This window comes from Cebus imitator, unplaced genomic scaffold, assembly GCF_001604975.1.
Source record: "Cebus imitator isolate Cc_AM_T3 unplaced genomic scaffold, Cebus_imitator-1.0 Scaffold7, whole genome shotgun sequence".
NCBI classification, from domain to species: domain Eukaryota; kingdom Metazoa; phylum Chordata; class Mammalia; order Primates; family Cebidae; genus Cebus; species Cebus imitator.
The window spans coordinates 6,059,581-6,073,107 of record NW_016107322.1 but is presented as its reverse complement, the minus strand read 5'-3'; the positions used below and the strand labels follow the sequence as shown (position 1 = coordinate 6,073,107).

Below are 13,527 nucleotides of genomic sequence, written 5' to 3'. Positions count from 1 at the left end.
CAAAAAAAAAAAAAAAAAAAAAAAAAAGATTTAATTCAGGTGTCATTTTCCCTGCAAACTATTTCTTGATCTGCCAGAAAGTACCTCTCCTTATGCCCTCCTAGCTTGTCTACTGAGCATTTACTGTTGTGTACTGAAACTGTGTCACGACTTGTTTTGCACATTTCCCTCTCATCTGCTCAAAGCCAGAGACAACATCACACTATGTCTGAGTCTCTTTATTGCTGATATTCTGATACATGCTTTGCGTACAGAAAACAGTAAAGGTTTATTGAAACTGATAAAAATTATCTTCTTGTATTTAGTCATTTGGCAAAATCAGCTAGGCAATCCACTTCTTATTGAAAAAGTAAAGTTTATTTTTTTGTGTGTGTAGTAGAAGTTGAGTAATTCTTCTAAATGCTCTTTATGTAGTGTTTTAAAAATCTTGCTATATTGGTTTTCATAATTGCCTAAGTCTATGCTTAATCTCTTCATATGACAAACAGTTTTATTTTGAGCTAATAAGGTTAACATGGTTATGAGTTGTTTACATTTTGTGAAAAGTTTTACTTTTCGAGTAATCAAACTTCTGGTATTTTCCAATAATGGCAAAAGTAGTACTACATCATTGTTAGAGTGGCAAAAAAAAATTGGTTTTGTGTTTTCTCTCATTTCTACTCTTCAGATAAAAAGAAAAAATCAGAGACCATTACCTGTGATGGATTATTACATATTTTTATCATTGTTTTCTGAGCATTTGTTTGAGTTTTAAAAAGTTTTTAATTTGCTAAACAGTAGTAATTCTTAAGTAATATTGAAGTGGTTAAGTGGTAATAATTCATAGTTTAAATCCTATTTGAAATGCCATCTGTTTTGAGCTTTGCATTTTCCCTTTAATTCTTAATTTTATACTAGTTTTTGAAATATGATTTGCAGAGGAGTTTAATAAAGAAACTGGGCAGCCCCTTGTTGGTATAGAAACATTACCACCAGATTTGAGAGATTTTGTTGAGGAAGACAACCAACGATTTGAAAAAGAACTAGAAGAATGGGATGCACAACTTGCACAGAAAGCTTTGCAGGAAAAGCTTTTAGCATCTCAGAAATTGAGAGAGCCAGAGACTTCTGTGACAACAGGTTTGTCCATTTTTATTAAGTTGTATTTGATTATCAGTATTATTATTATTGTTATAATGCTAGATATGCTCATGAGAAAAAAGGTTTAGCTATCTTAAAGTATGAAGAAATCAGTGGAAATCATCTCAAATTCCATCACTCAGATTATCACAGTTAACAATTTACCCCTTTGCCAGACACCACTGTGTACATTAATATGTTATTTCAAGATAAATAAGATAATTCTGTTTACTTTTTCTCTGCTACCCTGCCTATGTTTTGTAGGCTTGAATTTTCTTGGCAAGTAGCAAAGAAAATTGTGAAATCAGCAAGAAACCCAAACCAATTCACTAAAGCTATTGAGAGTAGTTATTCCAAAGATGAGCAAAATAATGTTACTGGTATATTCATATATACTTTATGTAATAGTGAAATACTACCATTAATAACTATTTGATTTTTTTCAGAATACTTAAGAGAAAATTGACCAAAGGTATTTAGTGTATCACAAGTAAAAAATAAGCATATAGACTTGTAAAACAAAGATATAAATGCATAAACATAAATATTTAAAAACACTTCTTAAATGAACTGTTAGCTGATGATGTCAATAAAATAAGTCAAAGTAAACACTGTATAAGATTTAAGAAAATAGTTTCCAGTAAAATTGGAAATATATTGTCTTTTTTTTTAAAGATTAATCTTATCACTGAGTTGCAAATATGCTTTAGGGCAACATGTTTTCTGGTATAGAAAATGCTATTTTTTGGTACAAGTTGGGGTAATGAGAAATTAAGTCCATATACTTTTCTCAAACTCATTTGTCTCTTTTTATAACTGCTAGAGGATGTTATTGAATAACCTCTTCTTTTTTTTTTTTTGCAAGAGCTACGTGTTTTGTTTTTTAAAAAGGAAGCAGTTCCAGTTTTTGTTGTTTTAGTTTCACCTTTTGCAGACAGAGATTTCCTTGCGGCATTACCTGGTTGGGTTTCAGCATTATCATTTGAACTTTAGAAAAAATTACAACTTCAACAGAAGATTGTTTTATAGTACTACAATGTAGTATTGTGACTGATACAGGCATGCACAAACCTGACCAGATCTGTAACTTGTTTTCATGTAGCTCCAATAGTTGTCATTGATTTTGATCCTGAGAGGCAGATAATTCAGCATTTTTAAAAAAGATAATGGTACGACACCAACATTTTGATATTCCAGTGTTACAGAGAATACCACCATTATAGTGGCTGGTGAGCTCTACCATTATGAAGGACTGCACATTTTTCCCCCACATGTAAAGGGCTATTATAGAGAACAGGTGAAGCTATGTGGGTCCACAACAATGTAGTTTTTAGTAGATAATCAAGAGGTACCTAAGCTCAAATCGCAGGGTAATAACTGTATTATAGTTTCTTTTTTAAGGCATTTCTGTCCCTTTGTAATTTCCTGCTTTGCGTTCCGTACATATTCTTTCCAAATCATTCCTCAGAACCTGTCCCAAGATGGAGCTGCTGTGTTATTCTTCCCTTAACATTTACTTATTCCTATCACATGTGACTATTCTTGTTATTAGTAGGAGGAAGGGACTGCATAATTTAGTATAAGCAGTGTATTACCTAAGCTCCCAGACACAGGTAAATCATCCATTTATTGATTGAGCTTTAGTTTTATTCTTGGCTTACCTATATTTTGTGATATCAAAATATTAAGTTTTATTATCCTTCTCCTCTTCATCTTGTCTGTTTCTTGTAAGTCTCTCCAAATTTACAGAGTTAACATATATATTTCTGCTTTATCAAAGTAACGCATATTCCCAACTAATATTCCCGTTCGATAAGGACTAGCTGTGCCCCATCCCCATTTTACATTTGTCATCTTTTTTTCTTTTTTTGTAAAAAGGTCTTGTCTGTATACCTACATCCATTTTCATGATCAGTACATCTGATTATACACTTTACAGGGTGTTTTGTAATTTTTTTTAATGTAATACTAGGTATCGGATATGTATTTTCATGTCTCTTTATCATGTAAAATAAACTTGAACAGAATATTGATATATCTCTGGGAGGAACCAGAATAAATAAAAGAGATGGAAATGGTCAATTCCTATTCCTGGATAATTGTTATAATTATCTTCCAGCATGGGTTTTTAGAAAGCAGTAGAAATACTACCTTTAGGAAACATTGTGTCCTCTATAGACTTGATGGATATATGCACTTGATTTGAGTTAGTAGAAATAGAATGTGCCAAGTCCATAAATTTATTGAGTGAGATTGTTATTTAAAAGTTTAGTTTCTATTAGTGTATTATCTTTGAGATTATATTAAGACATTTGTCCTCTGTTCCAGGATAGTTTCACATGTCAAAATTGAACAAGGCTAATATTTCATTAGAACCATTTATTCCTTATTATTAATAGAGGAATTTTATTTTAATGCCCATACCATCTATTTCTGATTCTTCTCATAGTTTTCACAGTAAGTAATTTAATTTGGTATAATAATTCCAGGATCTCAAAGCAAACCTGTATTTTAATCTCTCAGGTGTTCACTATTATGAGTGACTAGTGGAAGTAATAAAAGGAAATCTTGTTAATAAAATCCAACAGAATGATTTTTGTTAAGATTTCTGGCCAACCATTCTTTGCTATGAATGTATGCATCAGAATTACTAGGGGGATTTTTTTCTGAGTATGAACAACACACCCTGCCTAAGACCACTTAAGACATACTGGAATCAAAATTTCTGGAGAAAGGATCTGATATGATCCTATCTTAAAGAGATGTTCAGATAATTCTAAGGTATACTTCTGGTTAAGCAGCACGACTCTAGGCTGAATTTACAAAACAAATTATTCTGGAGAGAAGAGTGTTGTCTGAGTTACTATTTTACTTATGTTACTCTTGCCTTATCCAAGAAATATCTGAAGTCCTTACAACATGGCACACCCAGATTTTTTTTAAAATAAGGAAACACTAGTTAAGATCGGTATGAAATGTGTTGCATAAGGTTTTATAAATTTGTCTAGAGGCAGAAGGTAGAGTTGGCTCTGGGACTTTGCTGCAAACACTGTCTACAAGTTAAAAATATGTTGAAGTTCCAGGAGAGTACAGTGGATCCCGAGAGTAAGACCTGGTAGAAAGAACAATATCTTCAGTGTTCTCAGGTTTCTCAGGTTCCTTGAAAGCAGGAACTGGGTGATTTTTTTTTTTTTTTTTTTGAGAAAGTTTTCGCTTTGTCACCCAGCCTGGAGTGCAGTGGCACAATCTTGGCTCACTGCAACCTCTGCCTCCCGGGTTCAAGCAATTCTTGTGCCTCAGCCTCCTGAGTAGCTGGGACTACAGGCATATACCACCGCATTGGGCTTTTTTGTTTTTCTTTCTTTTTTGTATTTTAGTGGAGATGAGGTTTCACCATGTTGACCAGGCTAACCTCGAACTTGAACTCCTGAGCTTGGGCAATCCGCCTGCCTCGGCCTCCCAAAGTGCTAAGGTTACAGGCATGAGCTACCACACCAGGCCTGGTGGTATTCTTATTTATATCTCTAGCATCTAGTATAATAAATGACATATGGTAGATGTTTCTTGAAAGTTTTCTATTTATAAATTGAATTCATTCCCTATGGAGATTCCAATAGTGAATTTACTGGGTGATCCTTAGTGTAGGAGAACACACAGTTTTAAAGTAGAAACAAAATACTCACACACGAAGGAGGCGGGCCAAATATGTGTAGTGAGGATGTAGTTTTTTGTTCTGGATAAATTTATAGTTTGACTCTGGTTTATAAACCTCTCTTCCCCGCACCCCTCAGATTTTCTTTGGAATGGAGCCCAGGAATCTGAAGTTTCAAAAGCTCCACCACTGATACTATGCAGTCACCTTATCATGGCGCTTTGTAGGCTCTTATAGGGTATTGTGGACTTTTAAATACATTTCTAGAAATGGATGGACTGTATATCTCTCAAGCAGTCCCCTTTAAACCTTTTTCAATGTGAATGTAGTAAGTATGACTTATTAATAAGTTAACAAGTTCTTCTGAAAGATATCAGAGATGGTGGTATTATTTTTATAGTTAAGAGCAGATCCTTACTCCTTAATAGAAAGCCAGTTGGTGGTAAAGTTGATCTTAAAATATTGAAGACCATAACCAGGAAACATGCGTAACTAAAGCACCCCCAAACCTCCTTAGTCCCCTGTTTTAACATGAAGATGGACTAAAGGAGCTGGCTCAGAGTTCCCTCAGAATGTTGAGTAGTCTTCTCTAACAGCTAGGGAAGCATGGCTGGAAAATCCCTTTTGTGGAGGCCGGTCATTTGAAAATCCTAGAGAAAACACCCGTAGAAAAAAATGGATGACTTGAGAGAGACTTTAGGAATAAGGATATTATTTACCTCCCTAGAGAACGGGTTATTCATGGTGAAATGAGTGCATTAAAAAAAAACTTTTTGTTTCCAGTCTCCCAGAGTTTCAAACCATTGTACGTTCACCTACTGTGACTAAAACGCCACTAGTTCCCAATGTACATAGGGAAAACCCTGGAGAAAATTGCCCTGTCTGACATTTAGCCGGTTAGGGAATTTATAGCTGTAGGCCACTAGGGATGAGGTTTTTAATAGGGTTAGAGGATGAACAACAATTGTATTATATGGTAAAGGCAAAACTTTTTGTTCTGCTGTTGTTCCTATCAAAGAAACAAAAATAGCTAAAGTAGATGGTAGGGTATCAGTTGTGTGAGCCTTCCATACAGAACAACACAATATAACCAGTACATGTTATGCTGATATAGAGAGTAATTCTTTTTGTTTAAAAATATGGGTAGGTAGGTAAAGTCTGGAAATAATGTATCAGAAATTTTAATAGTGCTTATCTCTTAGTAACGCAAAGAGCTTTTCATTTTCCTCATTTTTTCTTGTTTTTTTCTATAAACATTTTTATTCTTTGGTGTAATAAAATGAAGACAAAGCTTCTTTTTTGTCTTCTTTGAGGATTTTTTTATGAGGATTTTATTTTATAATCTGATTCCCTTGTAATTCTTCCAAGCCTACTTCCCTGTGAGTAGCCTATATTTCATCTATACCAGATTACTCCCCATTTCTCTTGCATGTAGGAAATTTTCCTATCATTATGTCTTTGCTCATGAAGTATCCTTCATCTTAAAAATGTTTGTCATCAGTGTTCATGAATTTTTGCATATTCTTTAAGATCTTCCTCATATCCCAGAGTCTTTATGAATTTCTCTGAGAACACTTCTGTAGCAGCTATTATCTTTTTCCTCTTAATTCTCACCTCACTACCAGTTGTATTATGTTTTTCTCTATTGTCCTTACATTTTAGCTTGCCTTCCAATGTAGAGGCTCATATATAGCAGGGATTTTATGAATCTTTGATCAGACCTTACATGTGCTACTCCTTCTTTACAGTGTGCTTATTCCTTCTGCCTAGAACCTTTTCTATTCTTATCTCCAAAATAATCCTCTACAAATCCTTCTAGACTCACCTAAGTTAGCACCTCTCCTAGTAGGTGTTTCTTAACAGGCAGCATTATCTCAAGTGTGTGTATTGGGTCCACAGTGCTTTTATAAAACCTTGTGCGTAACTTTTATTGCATTTATCACATTGTATAGTAATAGAATGTATATCAGATTTTACTGAGAGACTCTTAAAATGTGTGACGTATGTAATTTTTTTTTTTTTTTACATTTTTAATACCTAATACAATACTGAATATAGTACAGGTTCAATAAACATGTTGGGAATGCAATTTGAATTTTTTGTTTCCCATCTCCCAGGATGTCAAACTGTTGTAGGTTCAACTATCATGGCAACAAAACCACTGACATAAGTTCCCTGGGAGGAATATACATAGGGCAAAGCCTAGAGAAAATTTTTTTGTATGACATTTAGCCAGAACCCTTCACTGTTACTCATAAGGTTTTTGCACTCAAACTCCTTTATGGATGAAAACCTTGGCCCTGGTGACATAAGGTGGATTTTACTTTTGTTGATCAGATAAAATTACTCTTGCTCCTAAAGACCAATTTTACAAAGATTCTAGGTTTCAATGGGTCATTAGGCCAGTGTCAAACCAGATGGATTTATTGGTCCTCATTGCTCTAAGTTTGCATCCAATTATTAATCATTGACATTACCTACTACGGTGAAGAGAGGAAGCGTGGCAACAAGGAGTTTCTCTCTGTTAAAGCCCTAAAGAAGCTGGCATAAGCTACCTATCATGAAATCTTCCAGAAGCAGAATTACTGATAAGCTGATGGTAGCCAAATGTTTTGTTTATCTATTACTCATGGGCACTGAAAGGCTATTGCAGTCCAAAATCAGGAAATTATTTAATGAGAACATTAAATTTCTTTTAACTTCTCTCCTTCCTTTTTTTTACACATTGTAAGCATTCTCACCTCTAGTTTTCCTTATCATATAGTCAGTTGTCCCTCCATCAACTTAGTTAACTCATGTCACAAACTTGGTATGTTCATATGTAATCTCCACACCTTTGTGTCCAAAATCTAGCCAATTTCATGCCCCTCTGCTGCTGTCTCTGTTATTGGAAAACATATTCATTTCTTTTTCATACTGCTCTACTGCCTTCTACCACCTTCACTGACCTCTAGTTTTACTTTCCTCTTTTAATTCATTCTTCACAATATCCTCAGAATAATTTTTTAACAACTTGCTATGTTGCCATTGTCTTAAAAAAGTACTCATTTCCAATTGCCTGATTTAAAGTCTGTTAGTGCTTTTGTCCCTACCTGCATCACCTCTTGCCATATCTGCACTTTTGTACTGTAATCCAGTCATATTATTCTTTTTCGAATCTAGCCCATGCTGACTGCATGGACTCTTCATTCCACCTGGCAAAGCAGCACATTCATCCTTCATTTTATAGGTCACTTTCTAATTTCTCACAATCTAAATTGCTCATATCACTTCTTGTTACTTTAGTCCTAGAATGTGTTATCATATTGTCAAAATTTATATGTATGATTATTCGGTTAGTGATATTCTCCACAGATGACTGGAAGCTTCATGGACTGGCTGCTTTGTTAGAGATTTACTGAGAGACACCCTTTAGGTCATGTTATGTAGAGCTCGTTTAGTCTAGGAAACACCTAGTGGGATGTTCATTGTACATCTGGAACTCAAAAGATGGGTAGGAGATGTCATGCATTTTTATTGGTACCAGTTTGCCAAAGTGTGAATACTTTTCCTCTGATAACACTCAGCTACCAGAGGCAAGCTCAGAAAAGATGGAAGGTTAGGTTCATTCAGGGTTAGGATTTTGTCAGGAAGTGTGAAAGAGGATACTGTGGCCAGAGAAAAATAGCTCTTGTGCACTCTGTGGAAAGTCAGCCCAGGATTGCTGTTCAAACCAAATTCTTCTTTTGGTAAAGTGCTGATGATTTTCCAAAATGAGCTTTTGGTATTTCTCATGGCAGAAAAATTTACTGTGAATTCCTTACCATAAACTATAATGAGGGCTTTCCTTAGTAATTGTTGGAGTACTATTCTTGGTTTTTGTTTTTGTTTTTTAATAAATTCTGGGAAGAAGTGCTATACATGGAAGGATATATTTTACTTTAAATAGAAGACTAAGATTCGTTCTTATATAACTTCAGATATAGAAATGAATAAAAGATTTATCTTAGTATAGACTCTGTGATTTATATTAGATATACAATTGATTCTTTTCTCATGAAGCACAAGCAGCAGGAGACCCAGAGTATCTAGAGCAGCCATCAAGAAGTGATTTCTCAAAGCACTTGAAAGAAGAGACTATTCGAGTAATTACCAAAGCGTCACATGAGCATGAAGATAAAAGTCCTGAAACAATTTTGCAGTCGGTAAGATCTTTTCTTTTGGGTCTCTGAACATAGCCATGGTCATGACATTTCCTCCACTATAGTGGAGGGAGACCTGTCTGGGAGTCAGGAGATAGGGAGCCCGATAATGGCCCGACATGGGCATTATCAGTGACCATGGGCAAGTCATCTGATGCCCAGACTGTGATTTCCTGTAATTTTAAAGACACTTTTCTCTTAAGTTTCTGTCTTTCTGTTAGATAATTGTAATGAATCATAATCATAGATTAAAATGGCCATTTGATTTAGATCTTAAAAAGATAAGTGTAAAATTTACCAGTATTTTTCCTGTCTCTCACTCATTCCTCCATCTGTAATCTGATTACAATGGAATATTTGGGAACTTAAGATACAATTGTCATAATTTCATGAAATGTGTTTAAAACTACTAGATACTGATACTGTAGGTTAGAATATTATTAGAAGGATAAATATGATATAGCAAAACTGTTAATATTTCAAAAATGTCCCTATGCAAAAATGTAATTATTAGTCTAATGAATTGTAGTTTTCAAATACGTCTTTTTATAACAGTAAATTGAGGATGTTGGTATTATACTATGTTATCAATGAATATGACATTCTGAAAGAAGCTATTTCAAGAATTTGTTACTATTAAACCTTTCAGTTCCTGTAGTCATTTATCTTTTATCAGTGAGCATAAGCAGCTGTAATGCAGATTTTATGGTAGCTCCTTTTAATATTTGAAGATTCGCCTCAAGAACTGGAGAGTGCCACATATAATTTTACAACACATAATTTTCTGCTTAGTCAGTGAATTCAATGCCAGCAATAACCTGCTAATTGCAATGAGGCCTTAAATATATAATAAGACTTCCTTCAGCTAAAATGTTCAAGAGATAGAGTACTCTTTTATTTTTGTTTTGATGAACTAAATAACAAAAAATTATTTTTTGTTTGAAACATTTTGAAAATGTATTAACATATCATCTTCTTAAAAATGTATTAATTTAAATAGATCCTCTTTGGTGATTCTAAATTTTGCCAGTGCCTTAGAAGCTTTAAATAAATTTGATACGAACATCAGTAACTCAAAAGCTTTTCATGGAAAATGCTTTGTTTAGTGGATCTGGGATGTCTGATTCTTGGGTGATGGTAAGAGGAAAACCTAGCAAAGGAGAAGGAACAGAGGAGTAGGTACAAGGGGGAATAGTTTTGCCTGACAAAGAAATTGCATTTGCAAGTCCTCTGCTAATTAGAACTTTTATTTGTTAAAGCCTAAATTATGATTAATAAGTGTCACTTTTTAAAAGATGGTGTTAGAAAATCAAAAACATTACTTAGCTTAATTTAGAATCATGGTTTTAAGTTTGGCAGATCATATAGAATTTAAATTTGTGGAAATTTTGATTGCTCAGCCTCCTAATATGGATATAATCTTAGAAGGGAGCAACCTACTACCTCGTCTTTACCTCAGAAAGGAGGATGACAGGGAGATAATAGGATAGACAAATACACTATTTGTTTATTTCATTGTTATCTGGAGTGGCATACACAGTTTAGCCTCATTGTGTGTGTAAATCCTGAAGCAAGCCTAAGAATTCAGTAACCATAGCTGTCAGAAGCAGCCTGTGATTCTTGATCTTACTGTCATTTGCTTAGCATCATGGTAACTACTTCACAGGTGTTTTCTCATTTAAACTTAGCATACATTGAAGATAAATTGCACAGGTGAAAAATATCTTCAGACTTTGGGATTAAACATTTCTGGGTTTTAGAATATTAGTTTTACTTATTATTAACGTAACCTTGAATAAATTGCTTAATTTCTCTAGATAGAACTCAGTTTTCTTTTCCATAAAATGTAAGTAATTGTAGGATTCGTTGAGAGCATTACTTGTAAGTGCTTGGCATGGTATGTAGTAGGCACTGAGTATCTGTTGGTTTCCTTCTGTTACTTCAGTCCTAACCACTTTCCAAAAATAAAATATATTAAATTCAACCTTAGGATAAGAAGAATTCCCTGGAAAGCTTAGAACCATGGAAATTAGAATTTCCAAGTGTTTAGGCCCCCTGCTTTTTAGAAAAGTGTCTTTAATTTTAAATTGAATAGTTTAGGATATTTTCAAAATACAGAAAAGTAGACCCTGAGAGTCATGCATAGTTCAGCTCACTACTCAAAGTTAATTACTGTAAATATGTTGGTATTTTTTTCACTCTTATTTTCATATGTAGATTTAGGATTTATTTTTATAATTGAGTTGCATACAAAATTTTGTCTTGCCTCCTTTTAATCACTTACCCTTTATAACCATTTCCCCAGGTTATAAACTCAGTAAAAACATTTAATGGCTACTAGTCCATTGAATAATTAACTTCTTGTTTATGTACCTCCTCCCCCATTGTATATTTGTTTCTGCTTTTACATTATAAATAGGGTGCTAGAAATAAAACTTTTTTTCATATTTCAAGTTATTTCCTTAGAATAGATTTCCGATTGAATTACTAGGATAAAAGGTAAAGGCATATTAATGTGTCCATGGGCTTACAGTTATATAGCATTTTAGCCACCCTTCTCATGAGACCACTTTTTAAAAAGTCATATAGCTAATGGATTTCAGGCAATTCATAAAAATCTTTGTATTTTAATTATTTTTGCAATATATTAGCTGAGAAACTTGTTTTTAACTCTTTTTAAGTTTAGCCTTTATTAATGTATTCATATAAGACCTGAAAATAGAAGAAGATAAGTAAACATACATACTTCAGTGAGCCCTTAAATTGTTTATATGAAAAAATTTTATGGTACTTTGGGATATCTAAATTTGATGAATGATACTACAGAATTATTATATGTAGCAAAGTTTCTTCCCTTTTTCAACTTTTATCCATGCATTTAATCAGCTTTATGCTGTTGAAACTCTTCAGTAGTAACTGACAAGGCTTATAAAACATTTATTTTTCCTAAGTGCAATTTTTTTCCCTCAAAGGGAATGTGTTTTATAAGAGTTAGTATTCTACGTAATAACCATTTGCCTTAAATTTATATTTTCCTTTCCTAAGATAGTATTGTTTTGGATTGGTTTGCTAATGAAAAATCATCACCACACACTCCAACAGATTTCTGAATTTACCTGTTTATATTTCACTTTTGTGTACGGAGACCTAGCACATTTCTTCTCTTATATGCTAGAAAGATTAAAAATCCTTGATTAAAATGGACCAAGTACATCTTTGTAGAATGTGTGTTATAATAGTATTAGTTTAAAAGTATTCAAATATGAGCCATTTAAAGTAGCATAATGAAACGGTATAATGACTCATAGTAGCTGCCATTTTCTAGAACAAGTGTTACATACCAGGTGTTGGCTTAGCTGCATATTATGTCTCATGATCATGTTACCTGTTGAGGTCGATCGTTTCTTCATGAAAAGATGTGGATTTTGGTAAATTAAAGAAATGTATTCCAAAAATGTTGTGGTCAGAAACACCTTTTTTTTTTTTTTTTTTTTTTATTTGAGATGGAATCTTGCTCTGTAGCCCAGGGTAGAGTACAGTGATGCTGTCTCAGCTCACTGCAACCTTCACTCCTGGGTTTAAGCAATTCTCATGCCTTAGCCTCCCAAGTAGCTGGGATTACAGGCATATGCCACCATGCCTGGCTTATTTTTGTATATTTAATAGCAACGGATTTCACCATGTTGGCCAGGCTGGTCTCTAACTACTGGCCTCAAGTGATACACCGATGTTGGCCTCCTAAACTGCTGGGATTGTAGGCATGAGCTACTGTGCCCAGCCAAAAATAACATTTATTTTAAAAGGGGCAGTACCAGCTGCAGCTGTTTGTTTTGTTTTATTGTTTAATTAAACTCTTTTTGCATATATGCTGTTGGAAAGCCAGAAAATGTTCACATTACTAAAATTTACCCATATTTCAAGTGAAAATAAAACCTATTTAGTTGCTGTTATTAAAATGTTTTTTGAAATATCAAAACAGTTTATCCTTGTTTATGAAAACTTACACAATTCCATTACTTAAGTTACTTTCAAGCATCTTCAATACTTTTGACTTTTTAAAATAGGGAAATAGTGGATATGCTAGTTATAAATATGTTCAATAAAATAAGTATGTAAAATCTGTACAGTATGAATGAATCATATTAGTGTCATAAAGTTTTGAATGAACTTTTCTGAATTTTACACTGACTTCTGTATTAGTATAGATTAGTGAAATACAAAGAATTTGTTAATAAAGGAATAAATCTGATTGAGTTGTTAAAAATGAATATCAGTTTCCAACAACGTTTTCTTATTTTTGGCAAGTGTTTGTTGAACACTTAAGATATAAATATACTGGAGTTTCATAGGCTGTATATAGTAAGTTAAACAAAATAGAATATGGATATTAACTGGATACATAATTGATACCAGAAAGAATAGATGGATAAAATCATAAGGAAAATATCGCACAAATTCTAATGAATTTAGAGGAGGTCCTATCTTATTTTGGTTGAGGTATCAAGAAAGGTTTTCGGGAGCTATTGGACTTTTTAAAAAAATTTTCAGCTATACAGACAATAATAGAAAATACAA

At 33.5% G+C, this 13,527-nt stretch overlaps 1 protein-coding gene across 12 annotated transcripts in view; it reads left to right on the top strand.

Moving 5' to 3' along the window:
- The window catches only part of USP25 (ubiquitin specific peptidase 25), a 139,582-nt gene that overhangs the window by 95,832 nt on the left and 30,223 nt on the right, over nucleotides 1–13,527 (top strand). For all 12 annotated transcript variants that reach the window (XM_017539786.2, XM_037742518.1, XM_017539777.2 and 9 more), the window contains 2 exons: nucleotides 919–1,119; nucleotides 8,813–8,955. In XM_017539786.2, coding sequence (XP_017395275.1) covers nucleotides 919–1,119; nucleotides 8,813–8,955 — 344 coding nt within the window. The remainder of the gene's footprint in view (nucleotides 1–918; nucleotides 1,120–8,812; nucleotides 8,956–13,527) is intronic.